This window comes from Microcebus murinus, chromosome 6, assembly GCF_040939455.1.
Source record: "Microcebus murinus isolate Inina chromosome 6, M.murinus_Inina_mat1.0, whole genome shotgun sequence".
NCBI classification, from domain to species: Eukaryota; Metazoa; Chordata; class Mammalia; order Primates; family Cheirogaleidae; genus Microcebus; species Microcebus murinus.
Window position 1 is genome coordinate 92,717,035 of NC_134109.1, and position 26,576 is coordinate 92,743,610.

Consider the following 26,576-nt stretch of genomic DNA (forward strand, 5'->3'; position numbering starts at 1 on the left):
GAAAAGCAGGGGAACCCCGACTGGAAATGATCAATAGCATCCTCAGACAACCATCCTTGTCTTCTACTGGATCTCCCTCGATGATACAGATTAGACAGGTAGCCATGAATGTCTCGCTGTGGCAGCGTATGCTGGAATACTTGCTTCTGAGCCCTACAGACAAGAATTTTTATAGTAGTTGCTGAAGTGAGAATGTCATTTATCTCCTTGTTAATCAAAGCACAGCAGCTCTTATTCACAAGTGTGTGTTGCCGACATCTGTGATATAATATTAAAACTTAATTATAGCTGAGAAAGAGAAAAGCAGCCCCTGACACCCAGGAAGTGGCCTGGCACTCCTAGATAGGATCAAGACCATTCTATAACCGTGTCTGAATAAAGACAAAATGTAAACGTTGCCAAAGCTACAAAATACCAAGTATTTCCCCAACTGGCAAATGTTGAGTGACCGCTCTTCTTTGACAGTCATAGCTTTAGCCTCACTATAGATAAGATTTGAGATACACAATCACAAAGTTACCCCTGCTTCCTGGCGGCATCTAACACAAACCCTTACTAAAACCTTACTCAAAATCACCTAACATGAGCCCAACCCTTTAAGTCTTTTCTAACACCCTGCTACTGAGACACCTGTGGTGTGTGTTCCTTGCTGAACCAAGTAATAAACCCAACTTGTTCAACTGCAGTGTTCTTGGTGGTTTCTGGCTGGAGGGTGCTGACATAAATGGACATTTGGACTCCTGACTCTGGTCCATACCATTAGTCAAGATATTGAAAAATGACCATGCTGTAAAGTCTCAAGGTCCCCAGCATATTGTTACATGCCATTTAAGACAAAATTTTATGCAAAAGTTAGCTGTTGAATGGCATAATATGTACAACATAAAATCCTGAAGCCGTAACAAAATCTAAGGGCATCTTACTAAGCTGGATACTGGCTGGCTGGTGGCTGAGTTTCCACCCACGGTGAGCCTGGCGTACAATTCTTCTGCAAGGTGAGGCTGAGGATCCAAGGTACTTGACGGTGGAGGCAATGGGAAGGCCTGATTGCTGCACATGGTGGCTTCGTCTTCTCTTATGATTTCCCAGTTCTAAAATGAACAGAATAAGCCATACATACTATAATTTATTGCCATAACATGTGTCTGTCAATGAGAACTAGGAAACTATCCATACCTCGGGAGACTCCCGGTTGTCAACACTGTCTGTTTCCTCGGATATTTGCCGCCTAGTGGTAAATGCGCGTTGTGCTTGCAGTTGAATGTTACCATTCTCGGCATCTGTTAAGTTGTCCCTGTATTGGAAGTATAAAAAGCCATCACCCTTGTCTTAAGATAGTGAAAATGATAGTCAAAGACTCTGTTATCATTTTAAAAACTACCTATATTAGATAAGAATTTATTGTTTTTGGCCAAAGGCTATTGCAATATATATAGATTAAGTGGTGGGCACATTGGTACCTTCAGAGTCCCTCATGGATTTAAAAAGTTTTTCGGGAAAATGTGTAATGAGTCTGACTTTGATATTTTAGTTCATCGTTGTGTCTAGGATACTGTCTGACACATACGGTCACTGAAAAATATTTGTTGAATGAATGAATATCAGAGAGGTTCATAAATCATTTCATTATATTATTATTTTACCACATTACAAGAGTAAAATCTAAAGTAGCTCTAGAGTTACAAACACATCTTTGTGAATCAGACAATACATATTCTAGAAATGTTTTTAAGCCAGGAATAGAGCTCCCTATGCATGAATGCAGAGGGCAGAATGAGAGAGAGTGTAAGGATTCTATAATTAAAAGCTCAATAGATTAGGGATTAAATATTATTTGTTTTTGATCATATCCAGTCATGGGCCTGGTCTGAAAAAGGATAACAGAAAAGGACTGAGTTTAGAAAAGCTACAATAAATCAGATTGAACACCCTTACCCCAGTCATTTATAAGTTATATTACTATAGTTATTTGCAGTTAATATAACCAGACTATCAAATCACGAATATTATTTAGATATACAAAATTATTGTTAATTTATTTAATGTCATATGAGCCCAAAATAGTCAGAAGACCAAAGCTTACTGTACTGTAGCTGAAAAAAACATAATTTTGACAGATGGTTCTAAGAGAATGCCTCAGTTTTTTTCTCCCTGAATATTTGATTTTGGCTACCTGAAAATGACATTAGCCATAGGGAAAGTAATGTGATTCTGCTGAAGTCAGGCTTGCCATAATACTGAGGTATGCAATGGGGCAATTTTGCAGAATTTTATAGTGCCTTCAATTCTGGAATCTGTATGTCATTCTACAAAGACTGATGCTTCTGTGCCATGAAGAAACTGGATTGCTGAGTTTTTGGAAGGATTCAAGAACAGAAAATATCTATCAAAGTGCTTGGCATATATCAGACACAAAATATCAAAGCCAAAAATTAGGAGGCTAATGGACAGATAAAAAAATTTTAAGTATGTATTAAACGACAGAAGACTAAAGAAAGATTTCATAAGACTATACGGAAGGAAAAATGGAGGGCAATTTAGTAATAAATATGAATAATGGGAGAATTTACAAATGCATATACTATCTTATGTTGGTAAAAGAAAAAACATCACTGAGGAGACATAAGTTAGAATATGTCAAAGGTCATTCTGTCCTTGATCTGTGCATGTTGGAAGTTATACCTACATTGACCAGATTGTCAAATCGGTGTTTAACATGAGACCTTTACTGTTGATTCTTTTATAGTTTACAAATAATTTGTATTTAAAAAATAAGGTGCTATAGAAATTAACATTTTATTATATTTTAACAACAAACTACAAAAAGTCTCCGAGATTTTCTAAATCAGTCTAAAGAGAAAAATGTACCATTTGTGGCTACATAATAATTAAAAATTTATTAAAATTAAGAGACAATTAAAAGAGTAGCATCTGTGATTCAAATAATTTTGAGTATTATTAAATCATTAAAAAAAAAAAGAAACAGCTGAGGTAGTATTTTTTAAGCCCCAGGCCATAAAGTCTGGGTATTCTTCCAGTTTATGGACCCCTATACTGTTATGAATCCATTTGAGACATGACTTCAAAATGGAAATTAGTAGTCAAAAACATATCTAGATTACAAATGTGAAAGCCATCATCACATACTGAGGGGTTGGTCTTTTCCACTGTGTTCTTCTAGATTCATGGTTTACATAGTAGGTCCTTCCAAGGATATCCTGCCTCTCTTCCCATCCTGGAGGTAGAGGAGAAGGTTCTTGTTGCTGCTGCAAATGGCAAGCAGCATCTGGTTGGTCCAAAACAACCCAGCCAGGCTGAAAAACAGGATGTTAACAAGTTTGTTCTTGATTTTTTTTTTAACCTTATCAATTATATGCTAAAACAAATTTTAAAGGAGATTTATTATATCCAGGTCCAGAAATTATGCATTGATAGGATTAGCACATCGTCAACTTTTCAGAAAATATGAATATTTTATGACAAAGAAGATTGTTTTGCAAAATATCTATTTAAATTTTGTTTGAAATTGTCTTTACATTTTCAAAAAAGTTTTAAAATAAATCTATTTTAAATTTTGACACACAAAAAGCAAGTATGTGAGGCGATGGATTTAATTAGGTTGATTGAATCATTTCGCATTGTAAACATGTATCAAAACATCACTCTGTACCCTATAAACATATACAATTAATATTTGTCAATTAAAAATAAAATATAAAAAACATATAGAAAAAAAGACAAAAAATCTTTTACATAAACAACAATGCAAAGTTGGAAAGCACTGAGAAATTGGGAAGCCTAGTTTAAAGTGCTAGTGTAATCTTAGGCTATTCTCTAAATTATTAGCAACTGAATGAAGAACAAGGATGGTCTCATTGGCCATTGTCTTTTTCACAGAGAAAGCACCTTGCTTATGGTGGAAATCAGTAACTATCCGAGACATGAAAAAAAAAAATATCACTAGATAAAGGTCACATACCTAGAGGCATGACATGGAAGGGCAAATGATTTAGAAATAATTGCTATAGTGAACTCTCTAGTGATTGAAAATTCATTATAATTCTCTTGTTTGATTTTTCTCTTTCTGTTCTGGATCAAGGCAATGCATTTTGCTAAAGTCATAAAATAGCCAAAGAAAGATTTTAAAAAAATGCATTGGAAGTTTGGTTTCTCTGAGACTAGAAAGGGGCAAAGTAAACACAAAGCCTTAGCTAGATTAATTAAAGTAAGGAATTAACTGAAAAGGGTAGCAAGAGTTAATGCTATTATACAAGAAACCTCTTCACAGAAAAGTAGTAGGTGAAAGATTCTTCTAAATACTGATATGGTTAGGAAAGTATCAGAAACTGAAATAAACTAGTGAAGGAACTGTACAATGCTTGTAAAGGGACATAAAAGAAGACCTAAATGAATGAAAAAACATAATATTATCTTGGCTAGGAAGACTTAATCTCACAAAGGTGTCAGTTCTTCCCTAATTAGTCTATAAATTTGCCAAGATTCCAATCAAACTACTTTATGAATTTTTAAAAATAAGGATACAAGCCCATTCTCTACTTCAAATAGAAACACAAACATGGAAGAATAACCAACCCAATTCTAAAAAAGAACAAAGAATGAGGATTAGCCCTACCAGGTAAAACATTATAAACTATAATAATTACTGTGTGGCACTGGTGCACACATAGGGAGACAGCTCAATAGATCATAAAGCCCAGAAAGAGACTCAATTTATAGGAATTGAGTATATGATAAAGACGTTTCAAATCTGTGGGAAAATAGGCAGATTACTTATAAAATGGGTATCTATTTTGGAAAAATTTATATTCCTACCTCATACCTTATACCAGGATAAGTTACAGATGGAGTAATATTTACTTTTTTTTTTTTTGAGACAGAGTCTCACTCTGTTGCCCAAGCTAGAGTGTCGTGACATTAGCCTAGCTCACAGCAACCTCAAACTCCTGGGCTCAAGCGATCCTCCTGCCTCAGCCTCCCAAGTAGCTGGGCCTACAGGCATGCACCACCTTGCCTGGCTAATTTTTTGTATATATTTTTAGTTGACCAATTAATTTCTTTCTATTTTTAGTAAAGACAGGGTCTTGCTCTTGCTCAGGCTGGTTTCCAACTCCTGACCTTGAGTGATCCACCCACCTCAGCCTCCCAGAGTGCTAGGATTACAGGTGTGAGCCACCGCGCCCTGGCCCAGGTGGAGTAATATTTAAATGTTAAGAAGTAAAACCAGCAAGTATGAGAACAAACATCGGGAACTTTTAAAAACGTATTTTAAGGGTGGGATTCTGTTAATTACAATGCCATACCCAGAAGGCACAGAAGAGAAGATCCATCAATTTGACTACAAAACCCCCCAAGTTGTACATGGCCAAAACTCCTAAATAAAATAAAATAGACAAATGACGGATTGGGAAACATTTTTGGTACTGTGATAATAGACAAAATATAATTTCTTTAATGTACACAGAGTTCCTGTTCTAAGGCCTTGGAGATCAGCAGTGACTGACCACTGTGTGCCAGGCAGGTGACGGCCTAGAAGATGGAAAGTATTTCTCTATGCTGGAAGGCTGGGCCTGAAAATGAGGGGTCAGGGGAAAGAGCTGGGAAGGAAAGGAATGTTTTTCGGTATCGGGGAGAAAAACGATAGGGGTTTCTGCAGCAAGGTTGGTCTGTTCTGACTAGCTCTGGTGGGAGAGCTGTAGGCTGAGGCAGAACAGAAGATGAAAGGCTGGGGAAGAAGACAGAAAGAATTATTTTGGGAAGAGAGATGTGGATGGGAAGTAAAATTGACTCATTTTCTTTCTTCTTGTTTCTTTTTACCTAACCTATGACATCTCTTTAAATTTTGTTTTTTCTTTTTATTGGCCAAATTCCATTCATTCTCTCCTTTCTCTCTATCCTTCTTGCTTTGTTTCTCCATCTATGTTTATCTTCCTTCTCTCTTTCCTTTCCCTTAAATGATCATTATATAGGATCCAGCTATCTAAAATTAGTCTTGCACATATTGAGTCAGATTTTATTTCTCTGTTCTCAATTTCAAAAGCATGTGAATTGAATTTCTTTTGATAAAAGAATAAAATATTAACTTGAGATTTTTTTGGTTGAATATGATCGATCACTGATTACTTTCCTATGAGAGCAATAAAATTTATTAATACAAAAGTGTTCTCACTACTGCTGTAAAGAATTATAAAAATATCCAGAACTAGGAAAATGGTACCAAAGGAGTATTTCTTTAAAAGTTTGTTGAAGATTTCTCTCTTAAAGATCTGCTTCTTGTATTTATGTTACCCAAGTAAATTCAAGGAAAGAAAGAAAAATTACTTTAATTAAGGGCCTTTTTTTCTAGAAAACCTGTTTCAAGTTTGTAAGGATAAAGTTGTACAATCAAACACTGTTTAGAAAGACTGAGTTTTTATTTTTTGGATAGAATGCCTCCCTATTAAACACAGATGAGCTACTTTTCTTTACAAAATAATTTTCTAAGTATCAATGAACCTCACTTAATTACTAACCTCAAAGCTAATGTGCAATTGTCCACAATTATGCCTGAAAGAGGGTTAGAAAGAAAGCATTCAAAGATAAAACAAACATTTTATATGTTAATTTTGTAAAATACATACAACTAACCCTAAAGTTACAAAAGGTACAAAAATCAAATGTTACGTAATTATCTACTATAGCCATACTTGATTTAGGAATAAAAACTGCCTAAGAGTGAGCTTATTTTCAAAATTACAATTGTTTTCCTTAAATAGTAGGATTTTATACATTCAGTCATAAACTAGATGTTAAAGGCAAGACTTCTCTGGTCATTAGCTACACAGAAGATAAATAAGCAGACATTCATGTGTTTAAATTCCTAGGGCCTTTCATAAATAAACTCCTACACGTTTACATCGTCTGAAATTATAAGGTGCATTTTGAGGGAGTTCAAACATTGAGATGTGAGACCACAAAATGAAGTGAAGCAGTTCTCACCACACAAACCAAACTGTGAATGAGATCCTATGATATGTGCATGTAGGAAAAACTTGGAGTAGGTTGCTAAATAATTAAATGCTGTTAAATTTTTTTAAGCTACTAAATAATTCTCTTTCTTTCCAGCAAACATCCTTCATTTCAAACAGAATTCCATTATGCAAGATATCCTAGAGCACCAAAAAGCCAGGTAGAGAAACTTCTAACAAATAAATATCTTTGATACTTTAAAAATGATTATTATATGAAAAGTCAGAGAAAAACAAATGAGAAAAAAGTTAATCAAATAAGTGAATATAGAATTAAGAGAGGATAACAAGTTCTTTGATCGCCTAAGACAACTTATACTTGTGATTTGAAGGGAAAAAGTTCTATTACTATAGATTCCCCTACAAAGGAAAATCTCATTAGTGCATTTAAAAATTTTCCAGATTCATCCAAGGTCTGTTCCTTAAAAAAAAAAAAAAAAATTACAGAAAGCTTTGTTGCAAATTCACTGCTTGTTCAGGAGCTTTCTTTCTCAAAGCATGTGAGCATGTGAAGGAGATACTAGCCCTTGGGAAGGTCCCTCAGCTCCACTGTTCTTATGCAGACCTAAGCAGGTCCTCAAAGAGTCGAATGTGTTAAGGAAGGCACACACAAGCACAAAACAAAGAACCTTCCAAAGCAATTTGGTACCATACGTAATTGTTACTGACTAAATGATAAAACTTTTTGATGATGTACCTTCAAAGAAGCAGGTATTTCTTGCCTCTTTTTCAAATTATAATTTTTCCTGCTGAAAAAAACCCCAGGAGCATCTGCTGCAATTATGTCACTCTGGAAATGAAGAACCTGAGGTTCAGAAAAGTTCAGCAACTCATACAGGGTCTGACTGGTAGCAGAGCTTGCAGCTAGAATTCCAGTCCCCAAAAACATATCATGCTCATGGATCAGTAGAATCAACATTGTTAAAATGTCATGTCCATACAACCAAAGGGATTTACAGATTCAATGTAATCCCCATCAAAACACTAACATCATATTTCATAGATCTAGGAAAAATAATTCTACACTTTGTTTAGAATCAGAAAAGAGCCTGAATAGCCAAAGCAAGCTTAAGCAAAAAGAAAAAATCTAGAGGCATCACATTATCAGACTTCAAACTATACTACAAGGCTCTGGAAACCAAAACAGCATAGTACTGGCACAAAAATAGAGGGATAGACCAAGGGAACAGAACAGAGAACCCATATACAAAGTTGTCCAAATACAGCCAACTGATCTTTGACAAAGCAGACAACAATATACACTGGGGAAAAGAAGCCTTATTTAATAAATGGTGCTGGGAAAGTTGGATAGCCATATGTAGAAGATTGAAACAGAATCTGTATCTCTTACCACTCACAAAAATTAATTCAAAATGGATAAAAGACTTAAATGTAAGGTATGAAACCATAAGAATTCTAGAAGAAAATGTAGGAAAAACTCTGCTAGATATTGACCTAGGCAAAGAAATTACAAAAAAGACGCCAATGGCAATCGCAGCAACAACAAAAATAAATAAATGGGACTTGATTAAATCAAAAAGCTTCTATACAGCTAAGGAAATAATCAACAGAGCAAATAGACTACCTACAGAATGGGAGCAAATATTCTCAAGGTATACATCCAATAAAGGGCTCATAACAAGAATTTACAAAGAACTCAAGCAAATCAACAAGGAAAAAAACAACCCCATTAAAAAGCATGCAAAAGACATGAACAGAAGCTTTTCAAAAGAAGATAGACAAATGGCCAATAAACATGAAAGAATGCTCAATGTTACTAATCATCAGGGAAATGTAAATTAAAACCACAATGAGATATCATCTTACTCCAGTAGAATGGCTTTTATTAATACTAAAAAGTCCAAAAACAATAGATGCTGATGTGGATGCAGAGAGAAAGGAACACGTATACATTGTTGGTGGGACTGCAAATTAGTACCACTTCTATGGAAAATAGCATGGAGATGTCTCAAAGAACTATTAATAAAAGGAGACCTACCATTCAATCCAGCAATACTACTTCTAGGTATTTACCCAAAGGAAAAGAAGTCAGTTTATCAAAAAGACACCTATACTGGAATGTTTATTGCAGCACAATTCACAATTGCAAAGATGTGGAATCAACCCAAGTGCCCACCAATTCATGAGTGGATGGATTTAAAAAATGTGGCATACACACATATACACACTGTGGAGTACTACTCAGCCATGAAGAAGGATAACTTAATGTTTTGTGCAACAATCTGGATGGAACTGGAGACCATTATCCTAAGTGAAGTATCTAAAGAATGGAAAAACAAGCACCACATGTACTTGCTATTAAATTGGAACTAACCGATGAGCACACAAGTGCATAGAGGAAAGTAAAACTCAGTGAAAATCAAGTGGGGGAGGGAGTGGGAGGAAGAGGGGATGGGCAAAAAACTACATAATGGGTACAATGAACACTATCTTGGTGATGGGCACACTTATAGCCCTGACTCAAGCATTACAAAAGTGATCCATGTAACCAAAAATATTTGTACCCCTGTAGTATTTTGAAATAAAACAAAATAAAAACTAAAAAAAAATCCCACAAATCCCTATGCAATTCAATTCCAAATACATACTCTCTACCTCCTCTTCACTCATCCCAGACACTATGTAGCTCTACTCGAACACTTGACCTGGACTATTCTGTCAGCCATAAAAATTGTTAAATTCTACTCACCCCAAATAAATATGGCTTTTTATTAGATCACTTGAATTCTCCCCCTTTCTTTTTCTCATTCCCCTCCTTTTCTATGACCCCCCCACAATAATAGGAAAAGTAACAGGAATTCCATTTTATGCAAGAGTTCCTAATTAGTGAAGTCTTCTCAAAATGTCCATACATTTAACTTCCAAATACTAAATTGAGTTCTTACTTTAATGGAGAATATGACATAGTTTAGAAAACTTTGAAAAACTAGAAACAGTTAATGGCCTAGTTACAATAAGTGTTTTCATTTATAAACATTGTATTCTCTACTCCCTAACCTTTAAGAAGGCCATCAATAATGGCCATCCATTCTACAGAACTATCCTTAAAGAAATTGTTAATGAATGCTTAGGTGCAATAAATGTCGAGGTAAATAATTTTTATTGCACACATTAACTTCACTGAATAAAGTTATCTTTCTTCAGAGTATAGTAAAATAAGACATTAGATTTTTTTTTTGAGTGTAACCAAGTATTTATAACATCTCTCACCTCTAATTCCTCAGCCTGTTCTGCATTCTCTTCTTCTGAGCCACTGGTTTTAGGTAAATAAGTCATTTTTAATCTCAGATAACCTTTAACTCTTGACTTGTGACTGTAGAAAAGAAAAAAATTATTCATAAAACTTTAACACTAGAAAGAAAACATTCATTTAATAAGAGTTATTGAACACTCACTGGCTATAAGGGGATCTATTAGGGAAGATTCAAAGACAAGCTCCATCTAGTAAGGAAGAAACATAGGAAAAGGTATAGGTGGTGGAGAAAAAGACACAAATAACTGTTATGCTATACACAAGATGCTAAGAAAATTTAAGTGAATGATCAGAGAGAACTTTAAGAAGTTGGCATTTGAGCTGCGGCTAGAAGATTGGGGAGCATTTTGATCTGTGGCAGTGGAGGGAAAGGCATGAGTGGAGAAAGGAGCAAAAACAAGGAAACAGATGGTAAATCTGGGGTGTCATTAAGGAAACAGCAGTAGCTGAGTTTGGCTGGATTATAGGATACATAAAGGGGAGTGTAGGAAGCAGCAATTGTCTAGATGATGAGTTCATGCAAAATAAGAGAATTTTAGACTTTGTTTTGCACATGTTGGGAAGCCACTGAGAGTTTTTGGGATAGGAAAGGCTTCCTCACAGATGTGCTTTAGGGATACCAATCTGACCACACTGTATCAGGTGACGGAAAAGTAGACAGCAAGGCCTGGTAACTGTCTGAAACTGCTACCTTCCTTTGACAGCTGTTTGAATCTGTCACACATTAATTTATCTAATCTATTTTCATATTGTATCTCCTCATTAAATAATGAGCTGTCTAAGCTAAAGGTTGCTGCTCACTGTAGCAATATCTTAAATCTTCTTAAAAACCTGTCCTTCGAAAGCTTCTAATTTAAGGCTTAATTCTATCTATTGCCTCCACCAATTCTAGCATCCTAAAATTTACTTCAAAAATCCTTGCTTGTCCTAGCTATCTATATAGATTTTGGGGGTTTTTTGGGTGATATTTACAGATATCAGATATGTAACAATTACCCTTTGTCCTTCTAGACAAGGGTCCTAATCCTTTTATCCTGTCTTCTAGAGATGACCTGCTCTCCACCCACATGCCTCCCTTAATTTTTTTAGATGTTCTCTATTTAGTTCTTCATGAATTTGGAAAATTCTGTGTACCCTTTCCTGAGTGGTCAGTAAAATCCCCAATACTTATTTCCAGAGCTACTAATGTGGCTTCTGTCTTCATATTTATAAGCGGGTGTGAACACTGACTTGTTGCTATAAAAGATGGATGTAGAAAATATGCTCAGATAATATCTTGTTGAAAAGTTTCTCTACAATTATATGTTTCATGTCTTTCCAACTAGAAAGTAAGTCTGAGGGTTTTGACTTAATGGAGCTCAAACAAATCTAGGAATGTAGTACATTTTCTATCTGCATGAAGTTTTTTCTGTACTTGCAATAACATACAATGCAGACAGAAGAAATAAATTGTATTTTTTAAAGATAAAGACACTAGAAAGCATTTGACAAACTGAAAAGCAGGCTACTAGAGCAACCAAATAAGAAAAAAATATTTATTTAGTGATTCTTAGTAGGGAATGTCACCATCAGTTTAAAATTAAAGAAGAAAAGAGATTTGTGTTTCAGATTGCTATAGAAATTAAATATGTGACTTCTTTTATAAAGAATAAACATTAAGTTTTAAAAAGTGACCACTTTTTAGTTTTACTATTTATAGTACAAAGAGTAATATTTTTTAAAGAGTAATGATTTTTTAAAATCATTTTTAGATAAAAAATTTTACTAAGTTCCAATAGTACATTTTTCAAATGCATTTTGTAGTTTAAGAAACAAGACAAATACTGTTTTCACAGATGTCCTTTCTCTGCTTTACTTTGACCTTTTTGACAGTATATCCACACACGTTTTGACTGGATTTTATTTGATGATGTGGTATAGAAGATCAAAAGGAGTTTTATTTACAGCTTACGTTTTAAAATTCTGATAAAAATCAAGTAATTTAGTTTAGGAAAATGAAATTTTAAGTATGCTATTTGGGTTTTAAATTCCAGTCTTCTCTCATGTTATTTTCTCTAAATATGTGAGTCTTCTGAAATACTTTTTCCTATTAGAGTATGTAAAATGTACATAAATTTTCTGAAATTGAATTTGTGCATGTCTAATTCAGGTATTAGCTTTAGATAAATTGATGCTTTTGATTTTTTAAAGTACAGTATGACAAAATTATATAAGCTTCAAGATATAAAATAAAGACAAATTTAAGCCTGTAGTCTGATAAATATTAGGAGCACAAATCTATTCAAAAGGGGTGTGATCACTTTTCTGTATTTTCAGAATTTTTCACAATGTGCACATAGCACTTCTTAATCAGAAATAACAATAAAGCTCTTAAAAATATATAATATTTAGAAGTAGCTTATTTACAAAGGTTTAAACTTGAATTTCCAAAGAGGCAACTGTAAGGTATAGTAAAGACATAAAAAACTTAATATGCTATTATTTTCTATGTACTGACCTTCTTGGGTGAAGAACAAAATCCTTAAATGTATATGGTCTCTCCATTCTTGGATTTTCTGTCTAGAATAAAACAAGTGGGTTTTCAAGATATAACACCAAAAACATGCATTTTTCAAGAATATTCATGAACTATACTAAGGCATAATGGAGGTTAGAAATAAGAAAAAAGTAGCTCTAGTTTATTAAAGGTTACAATTAGTAACTTGACACTGCTTTCACTTTGTGGCACTACAGGAATTACAGCCAGCATCCCAACTCAGTCTAAAACTAGCTGAGCAGGTAGGTTGTGGAGCCAAAAGGAGGGTAGAAGAGAAGAAGCAGAAACACAGTATAGTTAGTATGTTGGCACCCCAAAAGAACATGGAATATGTACATGCCAGCAGGTTGGTCTGGTTAGAGCATAGAGACAATTCTAGGAGAACAAACAATTGCTTGCCTGTCTTTTCCTTCTCCCCTGATCCACCCACGCTGCCTGGGGTTCTCAGCTGGCCCTCTGCTCTCCTCTCTCTTATCTGGACAGCCCATCATGGTCAGAGATTCTGCTGTTACCCAGACAGTGATAACCCTCAATCATTCTAGTCCCTTTTTCCTACATAATTCATTTTTATGTCTCTGTCACCTGTCCACTTTAAGCCTTCATTTTTCTTATTTTCTACTGAAATTCAGTATGTTCAAAAATAAATTTCTTGTATTTCAAAACAAAATGTTTTTCCTCCTCACTTTCCCACATGAGATGCCACCTTTATCTTCTAAGTTCAACTTGTATTATCTTTACTTTTTGTTTACTTTTTTCAACCTCCATGTCAGACACTTGATCCAATAATGTTTTATTCTGAAGTGTTTCCTGAATCTGTTTTTCTCCATTGCTATACACATAGTCCAGATTCTCAGTGTTTTACATTTATATTGTTGTAAATAAACTATCTACGTTTCCTTCTGTGACCTTAGGCTCTCTCCACCCTGGTTATTCAGCAGAAGATTTCCCAACTGATCTTCCTTGCACAATGCGTTCATAATGCCAACAATTTCAGTGGCTTTCTATTGCTCACTGAGGTTCATGTAAGGAAATTTTAAAGAGCAAATTGAAATGGAAAACTGAGAAGAGTTTTTAGAAAATGATATGCTTGAGAAATGAAACCGGTATATATTTACTAAATTGAATATTTATATTAACTATATTATGTATATATAAGTATTTCTTAAATTAAAAAGAATAAACACAAAAAGCAAAATCATGGACACCTATACCAACCGGTAATGGATAAAGTGGGACATCCACTTGACCGAGGAAATCATCTCTTGTCTATAAAAGAAAAAAGAAAATTAGTAATATGCTCAATTTCTTTAGAAGATTTTGATGAGAAAGTGCCATCATTCACAAAAAATATAAGTTTTTTTGTTTAAACCTATGCAGCATCAGTAGAAAAATCAATGGAAAATAGAAAAGTAATGTGGTACAATTTCTGGTAATGGCAGATTAGTATATATCAGATTAATCCTTCAGATAATAATTATATACTCAGACAAAATATAAAAACAACTATTTTGAAAGAACAATTGAGTGACCAAAAACAAGCAGAAACTGGATGGAAGTCAATCCTTGAAAATAGAAATTGCTCTAAGTAGGATTCAGTATATATCTTTTCCCCTGGCACTAATCCATAGTCCATCTGGTGTGGAACACTTAGAACTTAAACAGAAATCTACAATATCACTAGCTTGAGGATTCAGAAGACCTGGTTTGGGGATCATAGCCTTTCTGGCCAGTGAGGAGAAAAATCCCAGAAAGGAAGAAGCCATAAGGGTCCCTCCAAATCTATACAGAAATTCTACCCATATCCCTAATTTAACAGTCAATTGCACAAGTGAAAGGCAACCGCTGGAAGGCTGAAAGGATTAAGCACGGCATTCAGTTGGTGTTCACCAAGGGGAGATAGAATTTGGAGTTCAGCTAAGTTAACTTATTAGAAAAAAAATCAATACTCTTCAGGGAAAGATAACAAAATTTATTGTTTCTGATATGTACTATGTACATTATCCAATATACAATGGAAAATTATTAGACATGCAAATAAATAGGAAAATATGACCCAGTATCAAGAGAAAAAGTAATTAATAGAAACCAACTATGAGATGACCCAGATCTTGAAATAAGCAGAGAAATTAAAACAGCTATTATAAAGATATTCAAGGACTTAAAAATTAGGTCATCATGAATGAACAGATGGAGAATCTCAGCAGTGAAATGGAAACTATAAAAATGAATCAAATGTATGTTTTAGAACTAAAGAATGCAATATATGAAATAAAAATTGGTGGATGGGTTTAATGTGTGGCTTGAAGATGACTGGAGAAAAGTTTCATTAACTTGAAATACATCAACAAAATTTGTCATATATGAAAAATAAAGAAGACTTGTTGGAAAAATTTTGAGCAGTCTCATATCTGTATAAATGGAGTCCCAGAAAGAGGGGGGTGATGGGGTAGAAAAATAAAAACAGCCAACATTTTTCCACATTTGGAAAAACACAAGCTTAGACTAAGTCAGTGAATTGAAGCAGGATAAATATAAAGAAAATATGGGTAGGCACATTATTATTAAATGCTGAAAACAAAAGATAAAAGGAAAATCAGGAAAGCAGCAGATAAAACACATTACACACAAAGAAACAGATTATGGGTGACTTCTCATCAAAAACAATAGACGCCAGAAGACAACTGAATAATATCTATTAAGTGCTGAAAGAAAAAAATTACCTAAAATTCTGTATCTAGCAAAAATATCCATCAAAAAGGAAAGGAAAATAAAGAGAATTTTGGATAAGTGAAGTTAAGATAATTTGTTATCAGCAGACAAATTGCTGGCATTACAAGATATGCTAGAGGAAGTTATTCAATAGGCTGATGATAAGTGGTACCAGATGGAAATTCAGAGAAATGAAGAGCACCAAAAATAGCAAATAGGTGGGTAATTTTTTTTTTTTTTTTACAAAGTACCATCTCAATCACTTAAATAACAAATTGTTATTTACAGAAAAAATTATATCCCTACATTACGGTTTAAAAACATATGTAGATGTAATACAAATGGCGACATCACACTAAAGACAAGTGGAGTAAATGAATCCATATTGTTGTAAGACTCTTACATTTTACATGAAGTGGTGTGACTGACATATGTTAATCATTACAATATTAGAGCTAAAAAGCCCAGGGAAGAATTAAAATGAAGTATCACAAAATATTCAACTAATCCAAAATAAGGCAGAAAAAGAGAAACAGAGACACAAAAAACATAGGACAAACAGAAATAAACAGCACATTTTAAGAACCCAACCAGATAAATTATGACAAACTAAATATTTCAGTTAAAGATGGAGATTGTCAAACTGAATAAAAATGCAAGACCTAACTATACGTTGCCTACAAAAGACACCTATCATTATTATTTTAAAATGTTTATTAAATCTTTTTTCATTTTCTCACTTTTCACTTAAAATGATTTCATATTTATAAAAAATTACAAAAATCATGAATTCTCATATACTTCTCACCCTGGTACTCCAAATGTTAATATGTCACATGTCCATAGTATAATGATCAAAACCAGAAATACTATTAAGTAGTATACAGACCTTACTCACATTTTACCAACTGTCCCACTAATTTTAGTCCAGGGTCCAATTCAGAATCACACCTTGCATTTAATTGTCCTGTCTCTTTAGTTTCTTTTAATCTAGAAAGTACCTTAGTCTTTCTTTGTTTTTCATAATCTTTACATTTCTGAAGAGTACTGGCTAGTTATTGAACATCCCTCAATTTGGGTGTGTCTAATATTTGTTCATGGTTGAATTTAGAATATGCATTTTTTTTTTTGCAAGAATATCACAAAAATGATGGTGGGACTGGGCAAGATGGCACATTCCTATAGTTCCAGCTGCTCAGGAGGCTGAGGCAGGAGTATTGTTTGAGCCCAGGAGAATGAGCTGCAGTGAGCTGTGATCATGCCTTTGTACTCCGGCCTGAGTGAAAGAGTGAGACCCCATCTCTAAAAAGAAAAAAAAAGTGATGCTTGTGCCCTCAGTGCATCAAAGCAGGAGGTACATGATGCCAATTTGTCCCATTACTGATATTAACTATGACCATCTGCTTAAGGTGCTGTTTACCAGGTTTCTCTTCTTAATATCTTCCTCCTTGTAATTAATAGTATTTGGTGGGAAAATACTTCAAGGCTGTGTAAATACCCCATTTCTTATCATACTTTTGCCCATAAACTTTAGCATTCATTGATTCTTGCCTGCAACAATTATTACTGTGGTGCTTGCCAAATGGTGACTTTCTATTTCTGCCATTTCCATCATTCCTTTTATATTAATTAATTGCAGTTCTGCTGAAATAAAGAACTTTCCCCTTCCCCCCATTTACATAGTCAAATACTTATTTATATTAGCACAGATACATTGAAATTTATTTTATCTTACGAGATATAATCCATTCCTGTCATTTACTTTGTTATTTAAATTGTCCCAGGTCTAGTCATTGGGAGTCACTTCTAGTTATTCCTCGTATATTTTTGATATGTCTTATTTTTTGAGCCCTTCTTTACTTTCTGGTACCACAAGATGTTCCAAGTTCAGCTTATATTTTCCTTATCCCTGCCCTACAATCAGTCATTTCTCCAAAGAACCCCGATAAATTTTACTGGAGAATGGTATTTAGATACCAAGATCTGACTTCAAGGTGCTCATTGCCTCTGGGCTCAAGAGATGAACTTTAAATACAAATACACAGATAAATTGAAATTAAACATATGAAAGACGATACATCAAGTATATGGCAAGTATAAGAAACCAGGAGTGGCTATAATAATATCAGACAAATTAGACTCCATGATAAGGAGTACAGCCCCAAATAAAAAGGGACATTTCATTATAATAAAGGGGTCATTTCATAAAGAATTCCTATAAATCAATAATATGAATCAATAACAAAGAGAAAAACTATGCAATTAAAATGGGTATGAAGCTTGAACAGATATTTCAAACAAGAAGATAAATGAATGGTCAATAGTACATGAAAAGATTCTAACCACTATTAATCATCAGGGAAATGCAAATTAAAACCATAATGCAATACCACTTCAAACCCTCAAGAATAGCTAAAATCAAAAAGTCTGACAATAACTAATATTGGTCAGAATGTGGAGCAATCAGACTTTTCTTACTCTATTACCAATAAATTGTATTCCTTGCTATTTTCCCAAGAAAAATAAAAAATAAATATCCACTAAAATATTCGTTCAAGAATGTTTATCGAATTTCATTCACAATAGCCCAAACTGGAAACAACTCAAATGTCATTTAGCAGTATATACATTTAATAGAATTACTCAGCAATGAAAAGAAATGGACTGATACACAAAACAACAGAGATGAATCTCAAAGAAAAGTTTAATGAATAAAAGAAGACACAAAAGGGTACATGCTATCTGATTTCATTGAAATGAATTAGAGAAGAAATGAAACAGAGACTGGAAGAGCAGATGACAGCAGAGAGAGAAATGAGGAAGTAAGTGAAAGTCCTAATACTAAACAGTAAGTACTCTCCTCATTCCAATGCCTTTTTCACTTGGCTCCTAGAATCCTGGCAGACAAATATACTCTTCCTGGGAAAGAAGATTCCTGCATGGAACAACGAAGCAACCCAATGGAAAAAATCCTAGAGATATTGAAACCTGGAAGTCTTCCAATAAAATGACTAATTCTCTCTGCTCACCCCAAGTGAAGTCCACTAGTTAATAGCTGCCCATGAACAAAAATCTTCCAATCAATATTGGAATATTATACATTATGGACAGTCAAGGACTACTTCTTGGCCGGGGGCAGTGGCTCACGCCTGTAATCCTAGCACTCTGGGAGGCCGAGGCAGGCGGATCGCTCAAGGTCAGCAGTTGGAAACCAGCCTGAGCAAGAGTGAGACCCCGTCTCTACTGTAAATAGAAAGAAATTAATTGGCCAACTGATATATATACAAAAAATTAGCTGGGCATGGTGGCGCATGCCTGTAGTCCCAGCTACTCGGGAGGCTGAGGCAGTAGTATCGCTTGAGCCCAGGAGTTTGAGGTTGCTGTGAGCTAGGCTGATGCCATGGCACTCACTCTAGCCTGGGCAACAAAGCGAGACTCTGTCTCAAAAAACAAAGGCCTACTTCTTAAAATCTCTTAACTTATAAATCTTTTCTATAGCGTCAGTCTTCACTGGAGAGGCAGTGCTGGTTACTGAAGGAAAGAACATATCCTATCCCATCTCTCTAAGAAATCATCTGTTTTTATTGCTCCATGTTCATTGTTCATTGGTTGTCTTTGTGAACAAAAGTATAGAATGAAAATCCCACATAGTGAGAATTTCCTTGTCTCAAGTACCTGTGGCATATAAAAACACAATTCAAATATTTCTTGCAACACGTTGTCTTCCTTCTTTAAAGCAAATGATCTCAAAGGAGTTTCTTCTATATAAAATGAAATGATCCCAAATAACTATATTTTCAATATTTGAAGAATGAACAAAGTTTCCAAACTAAAAATCAATATGCATGGTCTGAGAAGGAGACAGAGAATATGAAACCGGGAACTATTCTGGCAAGCCTGGGACATATGGTTGCTACAAATATAGGACAATTAGAGGTTCTTTTTCCATTTACAAAGGAAAAGGAATAGTTTTCAACTCATTCCTATGAAAGCGAGTCAGTCTGTGATGTTCATTAATATTTCCCTAGCCAACCAATATTGTTCCAAATTCTGAATATCAAGCATTTCTTTGCAAGAGTTATTTCCTATATTTGAAGTGCAATGTGGCCTACTTCATAATAAAACAAATTTGCATTTGGTAAAATATAAGTAATTTAAGAATGCCTGAAAATCTGAAAAAGAATTTAGAACACCAGGTGATTTTAAACAGGACCATCTGTACTGGGCACAGTTTTAGTCGGTAAATAATACTTTTTAAAATATTTTAATGACATTAATTTCAGTTTCTTAAAACAATTTTTAGAACATGAAAAAAGTCAAATTGCTGCTTTTGTAATAATTTCAATTAGAATGACAGATTAATTTTAGGAGGACAAACTCTTATTAACTTTGATAAGGATGAATAGTGGCTGAATGTTTTGCTTTAAGAGAATCCAATGCAACAAAAAATCAGAATTTAAAAAACAGTTAAAGTGTCACAGCTTTGCAGAATACTCTGCTTTTCAAAAGAGTTTACATTAAGTCTGAGTTGCAAATAATTTCCCAAGGTAAATCTATTGTATAAAAAAATTATTAAAGGAAGAATCACTTCTTCACGACCAGAACTCAACAATATAGCCAAATTACATTTTCTGATGTAATACCAAACTTTTTGTTTTAATCATACTTTTTAATCTGTAAAAATGAATTTTATACATGAACATTAAACATAATATAGTTAGTTTATGGTTTTTCAGTTTTCTGACTTAGCTATCATCACCTTCTAACCAAGATGATTTCTTAAAAGTAATTCTAAAACATTAGTAACACACGCACGGGGTACAAAATTAAAAAGGAAACCAAAGGGTTCCTAGCCTCCAGTGATCTAATTCTACCCTCTGTCCTTGCAAAAGGCAATAGCTGTTATTCTTTTTGTGTCTAAGTATCCCTTCAATGTTTTGACATTTTGTTATGCATCGATATTGTCTCTAATACTTTGTCCAAATATCAAGTACATACAGAGATGCTTTACCTTTTTAATGGTTGTTTGGCATATGCCATTATATGGAATAACAAAATTTATGTAGCTAGTTTCCTATTGACAGATATTTAGATTGTTTCTAATCTTTTGCCATTACAATCCCTCAATCAATAAACTGGTATTTATCATTTTGCATATATAGCCAAGATAATTTTTATTTTGTGTAATAATAAAGACTAAAGTAAACTAATCTGAAATAGAAACATATCTCAATGATGGATTAGCTGCTACAGAAGGAAATATTTTTCTGAGTGAGCCAAAAAGCATATATAAGTTTAAGCTACCTTTTTTCAAAGATAAGAGCAAAGATTCAAGATCAAGAGACTTGCATTTGTATTAACATTTCAATTATTGCTAATAACTATTGCCTTCACAGAGCTGTATTCAAATCCTTTATGTGCAAATGTCATGATTTCTCTGTATATATCATCTAATTCTCAAAAAAATTGGAACAGACAGTAAGAAATTTAATAAACATATAGCCATTATTAATCATATTACTTAAATTAAGCTAAGTGATCAAGAGATATTTCAGAGATCCTAAAAGACCAGAGTTAAAAATTCTGAAGCTGAAACACTAAAACTGAAATTATCTAAGAACCTCTTTGTTTAAGGTTTTAAACTTTCATTCTTTAAGAGGTTAAATGGTTTCTTGATTTGGACACATAAAAAGTAGATATTTTTTGAGGGCCAGGTGCAGTGGCTCATGCCTATAATCCTAGCACTCTGGAGGCTGAGGCAAGAGGATTGCTTGAGGCCAGGAGTTTGAAACCACCCTGAACAAGAGCGAACTGCCCCCTCCAATATCTACTAAAAATAAAAAAATTAGCTAAGTGCTGTGGCACATGCCTGTAGACCCAGTTACTCAGGAAGTTGAGGCAAGAGGATTGCTTGAGCCCAGAAGTTTGATGACACCACTGCACTCTATCTGGGGTGACAGAGTGAGACAGAGTCTGTTGCCTGGGCTAGAGTGCCATGGAATCAGCCTAGCTCATAGCAACCTCAAACTCCTGAGCTCAAGGGATCCTCCTACCTCAGCCTCCCAGGTAGCTGGGACTAAAGGCACGTGACACCATGCTTTTTTTCTATACACCATAATTTTTTCTATATTTAGTTGTTTGGCTAATTTTCTTTCTATTTATAGTAGAGACGGGGTCTCGCTCTTGCTCAGGCTGGTCTCAAACTCCTGAGCTCAAGCAATCCACCTGCCTCCGTCTCCCAGAGTTCTAGGATTATAGGCGTGAGCCCCCACGCCCAACCAAAAGTAGATATTTTGACAGAATAGTCACACATGTAAATCTCTAAGAAAAACAAGCAGAACTCATATAAATGGATCATTTATAGTATTTTTAAATAAAGTAACCATATATTTTCTGTTTGCAGATTTTATAAAAACCATTATTTTAAATGAACAGCCTGGCCAAGTATCCCAGCACTTTGGGAGACTTCCCAAGGTGGGAAGATTGCTTGAGCCCAGGAGTTCGAGACCAGCCTGGGCAACATAGTGAGATTATTGTCTTTAAAAACAAAACAAAAAACCAGTTGGCTAGCCATGATGGCATGCATACCTAGCTACTCAGGAGGCTGAGGTGGGAGGATTGCTTGAGCCTAGGAGTTGGAGGTTGCAGTGAGCTATGAACATACCATTGTACTCCACTCCAGTCTGGACAACAGAGCAAAACTCTGTCTTTAAATGAATTAATGTACATCCTTCCTCTCAAAATCCAATCCATACTACATAGAGTCATACTACATACTAGATATAGATAGAAAAAAAGGATTATATTAAAGCCGTTATAAATTTAACTTAACTGTTTTCTAAGGGAAGCCAATCTTATTAAATCAAATTGCATTTGTATAGCTTCTGCTTTCCTACTTATTGACTTGCTTATACTATGACCCGCTTATTTTAAACATTTTTCTAGAAGTTCAAGATTTATTGATTTATTGATTCAATCTTTTTAGTACGCCAAGGGTGAAATGGCATTAGATAAACAGTTTAATATGATGTGTGCTATAAAATCATAGTGCTGTATAAACTGGGTATCTTTGCATAAAGTGACATTCAATGTCCCAAGCTCGTGATTTGCTCGGCCCAGCCTATCTGGTAGAACTGACTGTAAGACACAAACTGTACAGTCAGCCCCCTGTATCCATGTGTTTTGCATCTGTGGATTCAACCAATCGGGGATTGAAAATATTTGGGAAAAAAAACAATGAAAAATAATACAAAAAATACAGTACAAAAACTATTTATGTAGTATATAGGTTATGTGCAAATATTATGCCATTTTATTTAAAGGACTTGAGCATTACCAATTTTGATAGCTGCAGGAGTTCTAGAACCAGTCCCCTGCTCCCCAGCAGTACCAAGAGGTGACTATATTTTGTTCTTTGACAATAGCTTCATACTACTTGAAAATTCTACAGCCCTTAGTAAACGTCACATCTTTAAAGAGATTTTTACTTAATAGACTGGGGTGGGGTGGGAGTCAGGAGAGACTACTCTCTAAATCAGTTTCAGTTTATCTTCCTCTGAATTTCAGTTTCTTTGGAGTTCTCCACTTTTTAATTATCACAGACTTGTGAAAACAGATGATATTTACCTTGACAAGTTTATCTTTACATGCTTTAAATTTTCATTTGTAATTTGCTGTGAGGATTAAAAATATATAAACTGTTTTTTAATGTGTTACAGAAAAGAAGGAATCTGAGTGGAGGAGGGATAACAGGGATGAGAGGTTGTGTTGTATCGAATATGAAAAGGACTTTGTAATTATTTTCAAAGTTAAAATTTAATATATCCAACACTTTCAGAAGCAATTTTATATTGTAAGTTCCTAAACTAGATGACTATAAAAAGTGAGAAAAAGGTTTTGCATTTATTTGAACTTTCCTTCCACCTCTAAAAAGGGGAGGGGCTCATCTCATTGTTTCAAATTGACATTTCTAAACAAAGGAAAATGACAGGAGGAGTAAATGTGTAAAGTTATAATTTAACAAGGAAATGCCCACAGCTAGGTAACTGATAAAATGGATAAAGCTTTTCCTTTCAGAAAGAAAAGTATTCAACTCTTGACTGAAAATAGTCACAGAGATTCACACTTCTGAGCTCTAATAAATTATATTAATGCTTTCTTTCTAGAAATGTCTGCCAAACTGCTAAGGAAAGGAAAAGGTAAACTTTTGAAGAGATGGAAGCTAATATTCTCTAGAGAATTATCCCTGCAGTTTAAATGAGAAACTAAATTCGTAGATGGCTGTCATTGTTGGAAAAGATATAGTGACTTCAATTCTAAGAAACCAAAGAGTGTAGCTGTGTAAAATCTCAGATATTTAATTTAAGAAAAAGCAACTGTGAAAAGATGAACTTTAAAATGGGTAAATGGAAGACCATCACTTGAAGTAGATAAAGGGAAGCTATAGTAGCTGAGAAAGGCAGCCTGGAAGCTTCTGTTTCCAACCTAATCTAGAATTGCAAGATTCAGATTGAACTTGAGTGTGTGTCAGAATCACCCGGTAGGCTTTCTAAAGACAGATCACTGGGCCAGAATTTCTGATTCGTTAGATCTGGGATGGGTGCTGAGAATCTGCAGTTCTTCCAAGTTCTTACAATTCTTGGAGAATCGAACTCTATTCAACTCCAGGAAGAGTAAACTATGATTGTTCACAGCGGATGATAAATGAGCAGGCCATCTAAATGTGGTCATATAATTGGTATACGCTTGGTTAAACCAAAGTCACAGGTTTATTTCCTGTAGGACTTTAAGAAGTTATATTTGCTGGTGTGCACTGTGATATTCCAAGATATACAAGCTTACCTGTGGCATCATACAAACGTGTTTGCCAATGGGATAGGTTTTATATGAGGTATCTTGTAGACTGGTAAGGAACACATTTCAAAAATACTGGTCCAGAGGAAAAGCCACACATTTCTTAGCCTGGGATTCTAGGCCCTGTGTGTTTGTTTTCCCAATCCACCTTGCAGCCTTATCTGTTAATATAAACCTCCCTAATAGCTGGAAAAAAAAAATCCTATATTTTGCCCTCTCAAACTCACTCTACACCCACTTCCTGGAAAGTTTCTTTCTCATCTCTGCCTGTATAAATCCTATCTGCTTAAGAGGCCCTTCTCAATGCCATTTTTAATAAAAATTTTCCTGATGAGACAAAATTGCTAATTTCCTACTCTGTAATTCTCCCTCACTTTGTATCTATTTTAACACGTGTATTATAGTTCTCTTCCACTCCAACTACATGGCAAATTCCTTAAGGTCAATAAATGTTAGTGACAGGCTTCCCTAGCCAGGCTCTGTGCTTAGGATATTTCTGATATCATGGAGCCTACAGTCTTGCATGGGTGACAAACATGCACATATAACTAAGTCATGTATAAAAATTGTACAGGAAACGTACAAAATTCCATGGAAGTATACAGGACAGGGATGAAGGAAAACTTTTATTCTTTGTTATATTCCAATGTGTCTTATCTTTATAGATATGTAATACTGAGAGGTACATTCCAAATTAGTTTTTGAAATTAGTTTTGAAATGGCATGACTTAATGGTGCTGTATCATCTCTGTCTCAATTAATCCCTCCTTTGTAAAAACTAGCTATTTAGACCTGAGGAAGTACTCTATGATGTGGAGGGAATTTACCAGGAAGAAAATAGTAATGGTTCTAGCATTATGAAAAAAAATCAGGAATTGTGACATGAAATGCTCCAATATCAGAAGTAGATGATATCAGATTTCCCTTGACTTTTCCATCACTAGACCTTTTAAGTCCCATTTGCCCATTTGCAAAGGGTTCAACAGAATTGGAGCAATAATCGTAAGGGTTAAGTGACCTGCTCAAATCCCTGCAATCTGACTGCCTTCTTCAACTTGGTTGTTTGTTTGTTTGTTTGTTTGTTTGTTTATAGCGGGGACTGCAGGCATGCACCACCATGCTTGGCTAATTTTTTCTATATATTTTTAGTTAGCCAATTAATTTGTTTTTATTTATAGTAGAGACAGGGTCTCGCTCTTGCTCAGGCTGGTCTCGAACTCCAGACCTTGAGTGATCCACCCGCCTCAGCCTCCCAGAGTGCTAGGATTACAGGCGTGAGCCACCATGCCCAGCCTTCAACCTGGTCTTGACTTTGACTTTAGCTTTCTGCCACCAGTTTGATAACTGGTAATGTTTGGGCTCCACACTGGATTACTGATTCCCTGCCCATGTTTCTCACAGCTCTGACTATGTCTTACATTCCCAGATCATTTCTTGGCCTTCCTGCTGCAGGGACTGACTATGTGTTCTTCAAGTTGTGGGAAGTTGTCTTCCTTATGGAGTGGCCCCAGCTTTCCCCTACATACTTGTCCCCGGCTGTCCCCAGCTGTTCCTGACCTCTCCTGCCCTCTAGTGGCCACAAGCCACACTCCCACCCTTGCCATATGGAATCCACCACTTGAAATCTGTACAGAGTTGGTAAAATTTGACAAATTAGAGTATTTTACATGAATCTCTATTGTTCAAGTTCCACGATATTAAAATACTAATCTTCTACTGATACTACCCCCAAATTAGAAATACATCCATGAGAGGTGAAATCCACAACTCAAGAGGATTTAGATTCAGATAAAACTACCCCATTTAATAGTTTAAATATAAGAATGTTTAAACAATGTTAAAAAGGAAGGTTAAAAAGAATTACTAAATTTTTACACATGATGAGAAGGCCAGCAACATACTGTACATATAGGAAGTCATTATTTAGCTCATCATTATTAGGTTGTTACATTTATTGCTCCAGTTTCCAGTTATAATCGTCTTTAAAGGTTACTGAATCTGAAATTTGTAAACTACTGAACTTCACACTAAATTTTTTTTGTGTATTAAACAGCACTAGCATTGGTGGGTGTAGAGAACACTGTCAATAATTCAGGATTTATCAAAGCTGAAGCTATTCAACTCTTTGATCCTTCTTTAATAATTTCAAACCATCTTATCTATATGTTCTTTGTCTTCC

At 34.8% G+C, this 26,576-nt stretch overlaps 1 protein-coding gene across 2 annotated transcripts in view; it reads right to left on the reverse strand.

Moving 5' to 3' along the window:
- Window positions 1–26,576, reverse strand: part of NEDD4 (NEDD4 E3 ubiquitin protein ligase) — a 129,127-nt gene that overhangs the window by 25,484 nt on the left and 77,067 nt on the right. For both annotated transcript variants that reach the window (XM_012783074.3, XM_012783072.3), the window contains 6 exons: window positions 14,051–14,101; window positions 12,797–12,858; window positions 10,257–10,359; window positions 3,148–3,314; window positions 1,177–1,294; window positions 924–1,091 (listed from right to left, as the gene is read on the reverse strand). In XM_012783074.3, coding sequence (XP_012638528.2) covers window positions 924–1,091; window positions 1,177–1,294; window positions 3,148–3,314; window positions 10,257–10,359; window positions 12,797–12,858; window positions 14,051–14,101 — 669 coding nt within the window. The remainder of the gene's footprint in view (window positions 1–923; window positions 1,092–1,176; window positions 1,295–3,147; window positions 3,315–10,256; window positions 10,360–12,796; window positions 12,859–14,050; window positions 14,102–26,576) is intronic.